The 15,792-nt window shown below is 30.7% G+C and overlaps 2 protein-coding genes across 2 annotated transcripts in view; one reads left to right on the forward strand and one right to left on the reverse strand.

Annotated features, from left to right (window-relative positions):
* Positions 1–10,973: 10,973 nt before the first annotated feature.
* On the reverse strand, positions 10,974–13,156 carry LOC111680743 (peroxisomal targeting signal 2 receptor). Its single transcript, XM_023442445.2, has 3 exons — positions 13,068–13,156; positions 12,226–12,975; positions 10,974–12,157 (listed from the first exon to the last, which is right to left on the reverse strand). The coding sequence occupies exons 1-3, from the start codon at positions 13,154–13,156 to the stop codon at positions 11,995–11,997; spliced, it is 1,002 nt and encodes a 333-aa protein (XP_023298213.1). The 3' UTR covers positions 10,974–11,994.
* Positions 13,157–14,183: 1,027 nt separating this feature from the next.
* The window catches only part of LOC111680734 (phosrestin-1), a 1,962-nt gene continuing 353 nt past the window's right edge, over positions 14,184–15,792 (forward strand). Inside the window, exons 1-3 of the mRNA XM_023442432.2 lie at positions 14,184–15,123; positions 15,459–15,653; positions 15,724–15,792. The exon at positions 15,724–15,792 is cut by the window's right edge and continues 353 nt beyond it. Of these exons, the coding sequence (XP_023298200.1) occupies positions 14,268–15,123; positions 15,459–15,653; positions 15,724–15,792 (1,120 nt within the window). The 5' untranslated portion in view covers positions 14,184–14,267. The remainder of the gene's footprint in view (positions 15,124–15,458; positions 15,654–15,723) is intronic.

Raw genomic sequence — 15,792 nt, forward strand, 5'->3', positions numbered from 1 at the left:
AAAGTTCAAAATGACTGAAACTAACTCAAAACGAAATTGATTTTTAAACAACTTACTAAGAATTCGAATTTTCGAAATTGCTTATATCTTTTCAAATCGTACTTGCTACTTAAGCAATTTTATTGAATTTCACAACATTTTGTATTTTTTATTAAAATCATTTTCAAAAAAAAGTTCGAATTTTCGAAGTTTTATTAAAATTTATCGATATTACTAAAAACCATTTAAAAAAGTGTTGAAAAGCTATTTTTACTTTTAGTTAAATTTAAAATTTTGTATTTCTTTAACATTCGAAACTAAGTTCGAATTTTCGAAAATATTTTAAAGAGACACAAAATAAAGTTTTTTTGATTAAAAAGGAGTATATTTATAATATTTCACAGTTTTGAACAAAATTTTAATACAAAAATCTAAATTCGAAATTCAGTTTGAATTTTCAAAATATTTAAAAAAATATGTAAATCGATAATATTTTATAAAAAACATTGTGTAAATTGAAAAAAGGAATAATAGCTTTATAATAGTTTTTGTTATTTGAACAATATTTGAAAATTTTTAGAAATTAAAATAGAAATAAATTCTTTGAATTTTCGAAAATCATCTTTTATATAAAAATTAAGTTATTTTAAGTGTAAAATAATAAAATATTCGAAATTAAGTTCAAAGTTTCAAAATTTTCGAAATTATATTTATATATATTTTTATTTTGATCAAAAAATTCTCTAATCAACAACAAATACAACATTATTTTCATTACAAAAACTGATCTAGCTGTCATGCAATGCATATTTTTTGTTCTCACCATTTCTCAACGATGATCAATCTTTTATCCTAAGCTATTTTCTGCTAGCTGACTGATCTTTTTTTTCTGCTGCATTCTGGTGCATTGTTCTTGATCTCATTGTTATAAAATGACGCAAGGCCAGTCATAATATCTAGAAGATTCATTGTTATTGTGACATTAGCACTTACGTAAGAAGTGCGACCGCGAACGATCTCAATTTGTAAAGAGATTTTTTCCTCATCCTCTTTGTTGTGTAAAGTTCCTCGAATTATAGTTCATGTCCGGCTGTGAGTAACAGTGATAATAAAACGCAATTATTTGCACGCATTTCAAAACATTTAGGCCACAAAACTCCAAACACAACACGCTGACTAGCTCACTGATCTAGTCAGCAAGAGTGAGAGTAAGAGAGAAAGAGACAAACGAGTGAAAAAAAGGTCAGTGCTAAGTTAGTTGCTGCGTAATGTTATGTAACAATATTTATGATGTCTATTGTGTAAAATTGTGTAATAGTTTAGTTTACCTAAGAAGTAGTCCATCCATAGACTTGGATTAAATAAAACAATTAAGATTAAATTTTATGACGGGCTGTTAAAAAATTCAGGACATTCAGGACATCCAGGTCAATGACGTAAAATGTAAAACTACAACAATGCTCTCAGAGGATTTAGTTCTTTGTGATATTATGCAATGGTTTAGTATATTTTTAGAAATTTTTATTTAAATTCATGGGATTCTAAGTAAAAATGTTGCGTTAACTGAATTGCTGTGCTGCGTAGGAATTTCACAGCAAAAAAAAAGAAATAAACTAAAATAAAAACAAGGTTATATTTGGTCACGGTTTTTGGGATATTTTTACGTAATACGTTTGCGTATTTAGTTTAATTTTCGAATTTCTAAGAATTTAGATTTTTTCAAGATTGACACATTTTTTCTTAAGATTTTTGTTTGTAAGCATTTAGTCGGTTCCTGTTGCTGCTGTTGTTTTACAAATTTGGTTTGTTTGTAATGTGGTGTTGAATTTTTGGAATTTCATTAAACTAATTTTTTTTGAAAAATTACTCTAATTTTTTCTGTTAGTTAGTTTTAACAAAATCATTTATTTACATTTGGTGATTAGCATCACGTGACCGGCACGGTTTAACGACTTTTGTAAAAATTATTGAAATAATAGCGTAAGTTAGCAATTTTAGCTTAACTAGACTGTTTAATGTAACACAAACTCAATTCTATTTATATCACTTAAGATCTTTAGTTAATGGTCGATATATGATCTAAAACTGTAAAATAAGTACTTTTTTTGTTTTCTAACAACAAAATGCTTTCCTAACAACAAAGCCTTTTTATTATATCTCTCCCCCAAACAAATTGTCTTTTGTCTATGTCTGCATATCGCTGCGGTATTGATCTTACTGCAACCTACATACTCATGTGATCATTACAAACATCATGGTTATGACCTCATAGTCCAGATATCTTTACTTGTTTATTTATTTAAACAAATTTCTACACATTTTTCTGATGCCATTAATTTCTTTTTTATTTTTCGATAATAAACGCTTTTCCATTAATTCTTTCACTGGATCCATAAAGAAATTTTGTGTGTAGGATTAAGCACGCAAATAAAAGAATAACAACAAAAATGAACAGTCAAAAACTAAATTCATCTAGTTTTTGTTTATAACGAAATCAAATATTGTTTATTAATTCCCAGCAAAAAAACACGTCGTTCTTTTTTTTATACGATTAATTTTTCGCTTAATTTTTTTTGGAGAGCCGCCACATTGCCTGCTTGCCTGATGATTGTTAGTAGATTCTTCGTTGGTCGGGTAGTTTGGTTCCATAAATATTTAGCTCATCGTTAAGAATTTATTACGCAGTGGTTATTATTGTTTTATATAAATATATTCGCTTTAAAAAGTGTTTACACTAGCAATCAAATTTCGAATCTCCCAATAAACCATTTAAACAAAACTATTAAAAATAAATTTATCTTTGGCTGCTAAGGAAAACTGTTTTCATACAGAAAAAGTTTTCCTAAAGAAGGCTGTTATCGTATAGAAATAGTTTTCCTAAGGTAGATAGTTTTTATATAGAAAGTCTTCCTAAGGAAGACTGTTTTCATCTAGAAAATGTCTTCCTAAGGAAGACTGTTTGAATAAGGAAAATGTCTTCCTAAGGAAGACTGTTTTCATCTAGAAAATGTCTTCCTAAGGAAGACTGTTTTCATATAGAAAATGTCTTCCTAAGGAAGACTGTTTTCATATAGAAAATGTCTTCCTAAGGAAGACTGTTTTCATATAGAAAATGTCTTCCTAAGGAAGACTGTTTTCATATAGAAAATGTCTTCCTAAGGAAGACTGTTTTCATATAGAAAATTTCTTCCTAAGGAAGACTGTTTTCATATAGAAAATGTCTTCCTAAGTAAGACTGTTTTCATATAGAAAAAGTGTTCCTATTTTCGGTTTTCTTGGTTGCCAACCTTGATTCCCTATTATGTCGATGAAAACGTATCTCTACATATTCACAGCAAGTGTAAAACACCAATTGGGGAGAAATTCTATTAATAAACCTATCTGCCTTTATATTTTGCTTATAATTTTGAAAAATATACAAAAAAAGAGTGTTCTGGTGTTAATGACGTTCTTCGTTAGTATTGTGTTTTTGTTTTCTTTTGACTTCTTAATATCCATTCATAATCAATGGCAGGATTGAAATCAAAAACAACAATAACAAGTTTTTTTTAATTTTATAATTTAATTTTAGTTTTGTTGTTTTTATAAGAAAACCTCAAGCAAAATTCCACATACAAACAAACTCACACAATCGTATCTGTGTGTGTGTGTGAATATTTATGCCATTTTTTTATTTATTGGTGGGCAAAACATGTAGTTGTTTTTGTTTATTTGTCTTGTTCATAACATTTTTTTCTTCTTGTTTTTATAAAATTTTTAAAAAACAATTTATGACGTCAATGATAAAAATTTTTTGGCGAGCAATCCAAAAAAAATTTATATAAAATAAAAAAAACAAAAAATTATACTGACCGAGAAACATACAGACTCGCACAGATACGCACACACACAGACTCACGAATTTCTACGTAAATCTTTATAAACTGTTGGAATTTTTGTTTGTTGGTGTTTGTTTGGGGGGTACATCGTTCTTAGCGTATCGTTTCATGTATTTTATTTTTAAATTTGGAGGTGAAAATATTTTTATAACACTTTTCTTACGGGTTTCGTATGTGTTAATCTGTATGATTATTATAATAATTTTTCCGTATAAATTGATGATGTCTGGACAAAATTTTGATTTTTATTAATAATTCTTTAAATATTATATTATTTAATTGTGACGTCACAATTTTTAGATGATTTTATGTACATAATATGTAAACGAATTTTGAAATTATAACAAATAATTGTTCACTTATTTTTGACCTATATATTTTAAGACTGCAAACAGTGTTCTTAGGAAAGAAGTCCATTCTAACTTAGGAAGTATTTTTCTGTATGAAAACAATTTTCCTGCTTAAAAAGAGTCTCCGTATAAATTGTTTTTCTACACGCAATCAGTCTTCCTTAGAAATACATTTTCTGTGTGAAAACAGTCTTCTTCAGAAAGATTGTTTCTATATTAAAACAAAGGCTTTTTCTGAATGAAAACAGTCTTCCTTAGAAAGGCTTTTTCTGTAGTCGTCTTAGAAACAGTTTTTTTTTACACGAAATCAGTCTTCTTTTGAAAGACTTTTTCTGTGTAAAAATATTCTTCCTAAAAAAGACTTCCTTAGAATATTTTTTTCTGTATAAGAATATTCTTCCTTAGAAGGACTTTTTCTACACGAAATCAGCCATCTTTAGAATGTATAAAAGCAATCTTTCTTAGAATGACTTTCTCTGTATGAAAACATTTTTCCTTAGAATGACTTTTTCTACATGAAATCAGTCTTCTTTAGAAAGACTTTTTCTGTATGAGAGCAGTCTTGCTAAGAAAGATTTGTTCTGTATGAAAACAGGATAACTTTTTGTGCCTGAAAATAGTATTCCTTAAAAAGATTTTTCTATATGAAAAACAGTCTTCTTAAGTAAAATATTTTCTATATGAGAAGTGTCTTCCTTAGGAAGACAATTCAGAGAGTCCTTTTAGTATTCTATTTGTGCCTTTGTAAAAAAACGGTTAATATTAGTATCCTTAGACAGTTTGGTTCTCCTTGGGGTACAGCAGTACATCGAATTCTTCTAAATGATTATTTAAAATGTAAAAATAAAAATATTTTCAGTTTTTCAACATTTTCTTTTAAATTACTTAAATGTGTATTCAATTCCTAGAAATTGACAAAAAAAACAAAATTCCTAGGAAAACGAGAAAAAACAGATAAACCCCTTTTTGATCCTTAAAACTGAATTTTTTAAAAAAGAGTTCAACTAAAAAACTCAAATCTGTTTATGACCCACCACAAAAGAATAACATAAAACTACCAACAACTATCTGCACAGACATCACACAAATCTCATTAATAAACCCGAAACATCTTAAAAAACTAACCTGTGACCATGAAAAATTAAGTAAAAAGCGAGTTAAAAAAGGATTAAAAAAAGGTTTAAAAAAGGATTAGTTTTTGTCAAGGTTAATAAATAAATTTATAACAATTTAAGTGTTTGTTCTAATATTACTTGACATTGAGATGAACAAGTAATGAGTATATATGTATGAACAATATTGTGAAATGTTGAAATTTCAAGAGAAAAGGATTTATTTAAGGATTTGCTAGAATAGAAGTATTTCCTTTAAAAGGATTAACAGCAGTTAGCGACATTAGGAAAATTGTGGAAAATCTTTAGCGGGATTTATGAATGTTTTGATTTTGCAGCTAAACAAATACGCCTATTTTGGATTAAATCAAATGGCAGACATACATACATGTACATGCATACTCAATCACTGATACTAACACACATACAATATCTATAGATTTTAATCAGTTAGTTAGTGTGTTACAGTCAACCAAAGAAACATGCTGGAGAAGAGATTAAGGATATTTACACTAGTTTGTGTGTATTTAACTCTGCTCAGCACTTTAACTGTGTTTGTCGACATACCTCCTTCTCGTCTTGCAAAAGGATTAACCGGCTTAAAGCATGTCCGCGCGTCAAACCTTTACACCATTTGTGTTGACAAATACGGGACACACCTACTTTCTTTGCCAGCGCTCTTCTAAAATCGTTTAGCCATTGTGGCAAATGAAGGTCATTTGATTGAATTGAATCAATTTACATACAATTATAATGCTTTTACTAGGTCAAATAGTAAATTCACCTTTAGTCATAAACTCATAAAATAAAAGCCAAACATGACTCGTATTGCCTTTAATTTTCCCATATATGTACATACATATGTATGTATGTATTTGTTCTCAAGTATCCTTTCTAGTTTTGTCAAAGTAAAAGTTAAATTTGTTTGTCAACTCTTTAGATATTTTTAAAACAATTAACTGAAAAGCCTCAAGGACATTGACATCATTTACTCACTCCTCCGCTGTAGTCACATACTAAAACTAATTTATGCATATATGAAGTTCTATAAACAGTAAAATATTAAGGACATTTTATTGTCCTCATTTCCTTTTGTTGCCTTTTGCAAACAAAATAATATGATCTAGAAATATGAAATTTGCCCTAGTTCTTAATATGTATAACAATTCCCGTGTCTATGTTTGCCTGTTTTTTCTTTTTTGGTAAATAAAAACCCTTTTTTAAATTCTGTTCTGTTTTTATTTTATAATCCTTTTTTTCTTGTTTTGTCTCATTGTTTAACTCAAAAACTCTGTTGTGTTTTATGATCGCGTTTTTATTTTCGTGATCCAGTAATCTAGTTCGGTATATTGTTCGCGAGAATTTCTAACCCTTTTTTTGTTGTGTGTGTGTCCTTTTTAGCGTGCTATTGAAAAGATAAAGAGTTGAAATTTTCGCTATGCTCTGGTTTTTTGTTGTTCTGCTCATAAACTTATTACCAATTTAGGATATTAGAGCAAAAAACAAAAAAGGATTTCCAAAAAAATAAGGAAAAAACAGAACAAAACTCAAAAAGAGTGAAAGAACAAAAGAAACGTATTTAGTTTAGTATCTCAGTTCGAAGAAAATTTAACTTCCTTTAACAAAAGGATGCATTTATTAGAGCTGTTTTAAAGGGGTTAAAGGGTACTAAAAATTTAATTCCGAAAAGTAGAATGTTTGACCTTTGCGAAGAAAGAAAAAAATAAAGTTATTAATGCTAAATACCTAAATATTAAGTGTGAAGATTTGCTGTTAAAAAAATTAACGTTTTTAGCGATTTCGTTAAATATTGTTTAATTTAAAATTTCGATATTGCTTTCACGCGATTTTCACGAGATTTTTGTGAAAACGAAAAATTACATATAAATATCACTCATTTTAAGCAGATTTGGCTGGAGAGAGAGCATTATATGAGATTAAAATAATAGAGTAGACAATATCATGGACTAGACTATACTAAAGACTAGACTATAGACTAGACTATAGACTAGACTATAGACTAGACTATAGACTAGACTATAGACTAGACTATAGACTAGACTATAGACTAGACTATAGACTATACTATAGACTAGACTATAGACTAGACTATAGACTAGACTATAGACTAGACTTTAGACTAGACTATAGACTAGACTTTAGACTAGACTATAGACTAGACTATAGATTAGACTATAGACTAGACTGTAGGTTAGGCAATTGACTACACTATTAGACTGGCCTCAGTTTCTGATCAGCATTGACCAAAAAATTTTTTCTAATGAAATCTAAAAGGTAACATACACCATGATATTTTTGGTTTGTCGTAACTTTCATGGGCATTAAGTCAGGTCATCAGAAATTTGCAATTATTCCAAACTATATTTCGTCTTCGGATCTTGCTGAATAGTATTTCGAATACCTCAAACTGATAAGTGTCAAAATAACCTAAAACACCAAAATATACTTGAGTCATTAATTTATTTTCACCAAATATTCTAAAAGTTTTTAAAATACTTAAAACATTACCAACCAAATTTATATCTACACTTAATGCGCACTAAAAATCTGTCCAAATAATCATTGACACACCACTAATTCTATTCGAAATTGTTTATGACTTTTTAATAGAATCTTTTTAATATTAATGCCACAAAAATGTACCAATGCTGCGCATTTTATTTTTATGTCAACAAAATCTATATTTAAAGCAATTCCACACAATGCAATTTTATTTTTGGATGCGATACAAAAAAAAAAAAACATCAGTCACACACTAGCTCGACAAGTTGAAGAGGTGAAAAGGGGTGGGTGGGTGTTAGTTAATAACTGCAAACGGTGGAGGTGCATTATGAAAACAACAAAACGTAAATAAAAACCATAAAAACACAGACGTGGCAAGTGAGTGCACAGGAATGTGCAAAAATGGCTATGAATACGTGTGCCACACCATAAACCATAAAAAACCTATAAAAAATCTAAATAAAATAACAACACAAGTACCGATAAACAGTCTCCCACTAGCTAACCAAATTGGTCATCAACAAATTTTGCTATAATACTAAAAATGTACAGAGTAACAAGATTATTCTGAAGATTTGAGAACACAAACATTGGAGCGAGTATTTATCACAATCGTTTCGATTCACTTGCCTGCCTGCCTGCCTGCCTGCCTGTTGGTCGCTCGATCGTTTAGCCAGCTTAGAATGAGTATAAAGGCAAGAAAAAAAGTTTATAATTGTGTAGGTGTGTTATTTTTGGGGGAATTTATTTATAAAAACACCTCAAAAGCAAATCACGCGCCTCGACATCATTCAACATTCAACACAAGTGAACATTGAACACTTTTATTATTGAAACAAAATAAAATGAAAACATTCACATGTTTTTTATTTCGATTGCAGGCTGTGTGTTTGTTGTTTGTGGGTTGAGGTGGGATAGTTCAGTTATAGTATATATATTTTCCTATTCATCGTCGTTGTCTTCTTGATGCCGTTTGTTTTTTTTTATACTTCGTATTTTTAAAGGCTGACGTCTTACACTGCATGTGATCGTTGGAATTTCTTCTTAAATAATTTTGGCCCTCACTTGAGTTTAATAGTTTTTGGTAATAGCATGAAAATATATACTGTGAAAATCTTTAGTATCGCGTCATATGTCTGTCTGTGTTGTTTTCGATTTTTTGCAAATTTCGAAAAGTTTTATATATCTATATTATGTATATATATTTTTTTATAGCTCATACTAACATTGAAAATGAATTAATGTTGAAAATAACTAGGTTGATCTGGAACAACTTCATTTAAATCAATTTAAATGATTTAAATCAATGCATCCATTAAATTTGTTTGATTTAACTTTTCTTATGCACCCTTAAAAATCCTCAAAAATATTTCGAATTAATAATTAATTTTAAAATGATTTCGGTATTGAATCGGTAATCAAACTTTTAAAGCTGATATTGTTTTGCAATGACGAAATTGTCTCGAATTTTCACTTTTTTCAAATCAAGTCTGACGGAATTATTGAATATTTGAATCCCGAAGATCTTTGGCGTCTTCAGATCTAGAATATATACGAATATTTGAAAAAAAACATACATTTTTGGAATTCTATATGTAATCTTGTATATAAATATATAGATTTTCAAACAACTTATCATTTGAAATAAATAAAATGTTCTAGAAAAAGATCTAAGTGTTTAACAGTTATGGAGTTTTGTTTGTTATACCCTTCGCCACTATAAGTGTTTGTAAGACCCAGAAATGTTGTACACCCATCTATCGGTTCAGAACTCATTCTTGGTGAATTTATCGATGATTGTCTGTCTGCTCATTTCTTGATCTTGGTGTGTGTCCATGTACAGATGGAAATTTTCAAGATAATTTGTTGAATTTTAACGTATACTCTCCAAGAATAAAGCCTATTGAATATGCTTAAAATCGGTCAACTATTTTGCACAACCCCTCTACACTGTTAAGCTCAAAAATATGTTAAATGTTCTTGTATTTCTTCAAAAATTCACACTAATACCACTATGAAATTCTACATAAATAACTTTAATGTAGTTGTAGATCCCTCTATCAACATTTATAGGTATAGGGTCATATAAACCCCCTGCCCACATATTTTTTTCTGAATTAATTTAAAAATCGAGTCAAATGCTTTATTAATGAAGTTTTTTAACTTAACTACTGATGTAGGGCATCATATCGTCAGCCATAATTGAATTTACATTCTTACTTATTGTACCCTACACCACTTTAGTGGGTTTGTGTTTATGTTTGTAATGCACGTCCGTCCATGTAAACCTTGTAATCAAACTACAGGTCGCAATTTTGAAGATAATTCAATGAAATTTTATACATGATAATCTATTGTCCCAGGGACGAACCGTATTGAAAATGCTTAACATCGGTCCATTATTTCACCTAGCCCCCATACCGCTGAACCCCCGAATAGAGCTTGTAAATATTGTCGCAATTTTTGAGGTAATTCAATTGAATTTGGCACATGATCTTCAATGGTACCATAGACAAGGCCTATTGAAAATGGTTAACATCGGTCCATTATTTCACCTAGGCCCCATACAACTGAACCCGCCAAATAGGGCTTTTAAATTCATAATTATGTTTAATATACTCGTATCTCGACAAAATGCTGCAAAACCAAGTTCTATACTAGCCTTGATGACCCTTATAAACTTTATAATTATAGGGCCTCATTTGACCCTAGCCTTTGCTTTATTATGAAAACTAAATCACATTATATTCGTATATAGGTGCAGCGTATTATATGGTCGGCCTCGCCCGACAATATATTGTATTAAAGGATATAATAAGCCATAACTGAATTCTACTAATTTTAAATGGAGAAATTCTAGATGAAGTTGGTTTCTTAAAGTTGATTTCTTGTTAAAGTTAGAAGCGATTTAAAACTCATTAATTTAACAATCTCAATAATGGAATGTGAATAGTTTAAACATTTTTTTAACTTCATATCAAAGTATATTCTTAAATCACTATCAAATCTAAAACTTTATATAAAACAATTATTCATATATTTGAAATAAATTTTTATTTTTTTATAATTAAATAATAAAACTTTGAGATCTTTCTGAAAGAAAATAAAAAAAAAACAATTAGAAAGGCATTTCGCTAAATGTTAGTTTAGTGTTAAAAAGTGTTATTATTAGTAATTATTATATTTACATAACCTAAAATTCTATGTATTTTGTTAAACATACGACTTTTAATATTAGTTTTATTAATAACTGGGATTATTTCTTCGAATATTATTTTTTTTCTTTATCACATTATTAACGTTTTTAAAACAGTTCAGCTTTAGCTTTGCTATATATTCAATTTTATCCAAACGTGCTTGTTGTTTATGAACGATATATTATACACCATTTCCACATTGCATTTGAAAAGAAGATACATGATTTCAAAATTTAAAATTTTGTAATAGAAATGATTAACTGTGTAAGGACACTTTGGTGAAATATTCAAAACATTTGACCAATTCACTAACTGTATTGTATCGTTGTATTGACGTATATTTATTTAATTATTTGTTATACAACAATACAACGAGCTAAAGTAGACTGTGAATTACCCAGTAATGTTTTGAAAGCCATAAATATATTGAGTGGAGTTAATGGTTTGATTAAGTCTCTAGAAAACAAATTTGTAATACTGATTTACAGAATACAACTTTTCTAAACATTATTCATGTTTTTAAATGTTAAGCTACGTATACACAATTGTCAGATCTTACAACGTTAGCAGAAATATTTTCAGAAAACCTCTAACAATCGTGTGAAATTTTCTGACAACATTGTAAGATGTAATAACCGCGTACACATAACTTAACTTTGAAACATTTTCTTAAAATTTAACTCTTTTCGAAAAACGTTCAAATTCAATTTTATTCAATCTTCTTTGAATGCCCCTTGGAAATGGCGTTAATTTCGTTTGTTGTATAACGTATCGAACGTTACTACATGCTGCTTAATCGGCTTGGTGGAGCACTTTGGTGGCACATTGGTTATAATCACACTTGTGTGTTGTTCTTTTCGTCTTCCTTTCTTCTTCGTTACTATTTACAGTTTAAGGCCAAATTGATTGATTTGTCAATTCATGGATGGGTTCTCTGTTGTTTCAACTCTAACGTTCAAAGCTTTAAGGATTTAGGTGTAAAAACATTGACCACACTATCCCAGCCACAGTCGACCAATTGATGTGGTGTTGCAGCATTCCAGTCTAGACCACAAACGAATTCTGTATGATGTTCATGAACTTCAATGGCATCCGAAGAAACACCAAAGTCCCAAATTCTTTAAAAAAATTAATAAAAAATTTTATAAAATAAGAGATTTAATGATATTTTTTTTAAATAACTTACCTAGTGGTAAAATCATAATTAGCCGAGGCCAAAACTGAAGCCTTATGCGGCGAAAAGGCCAAACGTCTGACAGCAAATTCTCCCGAAAACAATTCAAACACATGTTGGCGCATATTCCGCAAATCCCAGCCACGCACTAGACCATCAGCTCCTCCGGTAACCAAGACATTGCGATCGAATTGACTCCAATCCAAGGACAAGATTTCTGCATCATGAGCGGCCTTAATGCACATCAAAGGTTTACCTGAAAAATCAAAAGAATTCCATAAGTTTAATAAACCATCAGTACCTACACTAGCAAATATATTTGCCACTAAGGGCGAAAATTTTGCACTATATATCAAATCGGAGTGACCCATATAGGTGGCTACCGACTTTTGGCGATTACAATCCCACAACTTAATCGCACCATCCCAACTGCCCGATAGAATCTGATGATAATTCCATTTTTCACTCCAATCCACACTGTATACCTCGTTTTTATGTTCACGCAAACACATTACTGGTTTTTGGGGCATTTTCAAACAATCGGAACTGTCGGAATCATCATACGGTATATCCAGACCCGACCAGATTTGCAATGAACCATCACCCGAAGCAGTACAGGCGATATTATTGCCATAGGGGCACCAGGCTACATCAAAAAGACCATCAGACCATTCGAGACGTGCGACCTCGCTGAGACCCTGTTTGTGTGGAAGATGCTGTAAAAGAAAAAGAGAGCCACCGCCTGCTAAACCATAAAGTTGGCTGTAGGGAAAGAGAGAGAGGGAGGAAAATAGAGAATTTACGAATTAGTTTTGTTTATAGGAGTGGATTTAAAGATTTGTTTAAATATTTACCTTGTTGCAAGCAGTAGTCGATCTGTTTCAAATGTTGAAAATTGCACACTGTAACCATGGCGTTCAGCTGTGGTATATGTGGAGTACATTTTTTAACTGTAACGAAGAAAAGAAAAAGATTTATATTGGGTTCATCTTTCATTACTTAATTTAGATTTTATAAAGTTCTAATAGGTGCTTCAATAAGTAGTTTTCTAAATAAGGTAAAAGTGGAATAGCATTTGAATATTTAACGTATTTGAAGAGTGTTTTACGATATTTAGCAAATTCAACAACCTTTGGCGTTATTGTTAGTTTATTGTGAATGTTAGTGTTACAATAACGTTTAAAATGATCTATATTCAAGTCACACACCTTAATAAGTTAAACATCCCCTTAACAAGATATTTATCTAATCTTACAACCACTACTTATGGTTTAATTTGCTGCCGAAAAGTATGCAAATATTTCAAATGCAGTCAGAAAACTAAAAAAATTGGATTTACGAATAAAGTTTCCTGATCGTGTTTTAGAAAAAAGTGATGCAGTGTCAAAAATCGTATGACAATTTCTAAGTGTTAAAAAAACACACACAAAATTGTATATTAAATAATCAATTTATTAAATTTCCCCTTAAATTAAGTCCCTATTAAATGATTCACACTCATCCAATTCACCCGTATGCCAACAAGACCTTGCTGAAGGTTAGATAGGTTTAAGACCTAAACATGCTCATTTGCATACGCGTAACACTGCTAAACACCAAACAACTTGACATTTGTTAAATGTAAAAATTAACTATTTTTATGCCACCATTAGAGGTGGCATAACGGTATAAATGACAACATGTTGTTTCCAACATTCTAATCCCCTCCAAAGTATCTTCCTTATTTAAGAAAATTGTACGGTGTAAATGGAAAAATTAAGTTCAAAATAATAAAAAAAAGTAGACAAAAGAAAAATAAAAACATTTACAGAGTGACATGTTCAGCAGCTATTGGCAAAAAACAGTGAAAAATAAATCCATTTAGTGCTAAACACCCAAAAGAAACCTTTCAAAGAATATTGGTCTTTTCTAAGGGAAATAAGTTAAACAAAAGGTATAAAAGCAGGTGCCATACACTATTTGACCGTATTTTCTTCTAAGCGAACGCAAGAACGAAATACGAGTTAAATTATATTAAAAGAAAAATTCTATAATTTCTAAAAATTTAAACGATTATGGTGGTTTCGGTAAAAGTTTTTAAGAAAGCGACACCCAATGGAAAAGTTACTTTCTATTTGGGTAGACGGGATTTCATAGACCATTTGGATTATATTGACCCCGTGGATGGTGTAATTGTGGTGGATCCGGATTATTTGAAAAACCGCAAAGTATTTGGCCAATTAGCCACCATCTATCGCTATGGCCGCGAAGAGGATGAAGTCATGGGAGTTAAATTCTCCAAGGAACTTATTTTGTGTCGTGAACAAATTGTACCCATGAGCAATTCCAACATGGAAATGACACCCACCCAAGAGAAATTGGTGCGTAAATTGGGTGTCAATGCTCATCCCTTTACCTTCCATTTCCCACCCAATTCACCTAGCTCTGTTACTTTGCAACAGGATGGTGATGACTTGGGCAAACCCTTAGGTGTGGAATATACCATTCGTGCCTATGTGGCAGACTCCGAAGATGATCGCCAACACAAACGCAGTATGGTCAGTTTGGTCATTAAGAAATTGCAATATGCTCCTCCTACACGTGGCCAACGTTTGCCTAGCTCTTTGGTAAGCAAAGGTTTTACCTTTTCAAATGGCAAAATCAGTTTGGAGGTAACTTTGGATCGTGAAATTTACTATCATGGCGAAAAAGTAGCTGCCACCGTGCAGATCAATAACAATTCCAAGAAGGCGGTCAAGAATATTAAAGTCTTTATAATTCAACATACGGAGATTACAATGGTTAATGCCCAATTTAGCAAACATGTAGCGCAATTGGAGACTAAAGAAGGCTGCCCTATAACACCGGGGGCTAATTTAAGCAAGACCTTCTATTTAATACCATTGGCTTCCAATAACAAAGATCGTCATGGTGAGTATTTCCCATTATTTGGAACATTTATTTCGTTGTGGTAATCAAATTTATATTTAAGTGAACTATACAAATTTGAGGAGCAACTGTTCGTTGCATACAAAATTTTAGTTAGTAATCGTTTTCTCAGTTTCGGTTACTGAAATTATGTTGAAATAAACGATTTAAACTTGGTGAGAGAGAATTTTGTAGTTGTGGTAGAAAAGTATTAGTTGCGGTAACTAAAATTTAAAAAACCTAAACAATTTAATTTGGTGAAAGAAAAACAGTTCACTCATTGCACAACTGCATGACATTTTAAAGTGTATTTCTTAAATTGAAAACCTATTTCCCAGGTATTGCCTTGGATGGTCATCTTAAGGATGAAGATGTAAACTTGGCCTCTTCAACTTTAGTGCAAGATGGCAAATCGACTGGAGATGCTTGCGGTATTGTGATCTCATACTCAGTACGTATCAAGTTAAATTGTGGTACATTGGGTGGTGAAATTCAAACCGATGTACCCTTTAAACTACTACAACCGGCACCAGGTAAAATACACATAAACCCAGATTAAACAAAACCCACTAATAATCTCCCCAAATGCAACAAAACTTTTAGGTTCCGTTGACAAGAAACGTTCAAATGCCATGAAGAAAATGAAGTCCATTGAACAGCATCGCAATACCA

The sequence above is a fragment of the Lucilia cuprina genome, chromosome 5, assembly GCF_022045245.1.
Source record: "Lucilia cuprina isolate Lc7/37 chromosome 5, ASM2204524v1, whole genome shotgun sequence".
Classification (NCBI taxonomy): domain Eukaryota; kingdom Metazoa; phylum Arthropoda; class Insecta; order Diptera; family Calliphoridae; genus Lucilia; species Lucilia cuprina.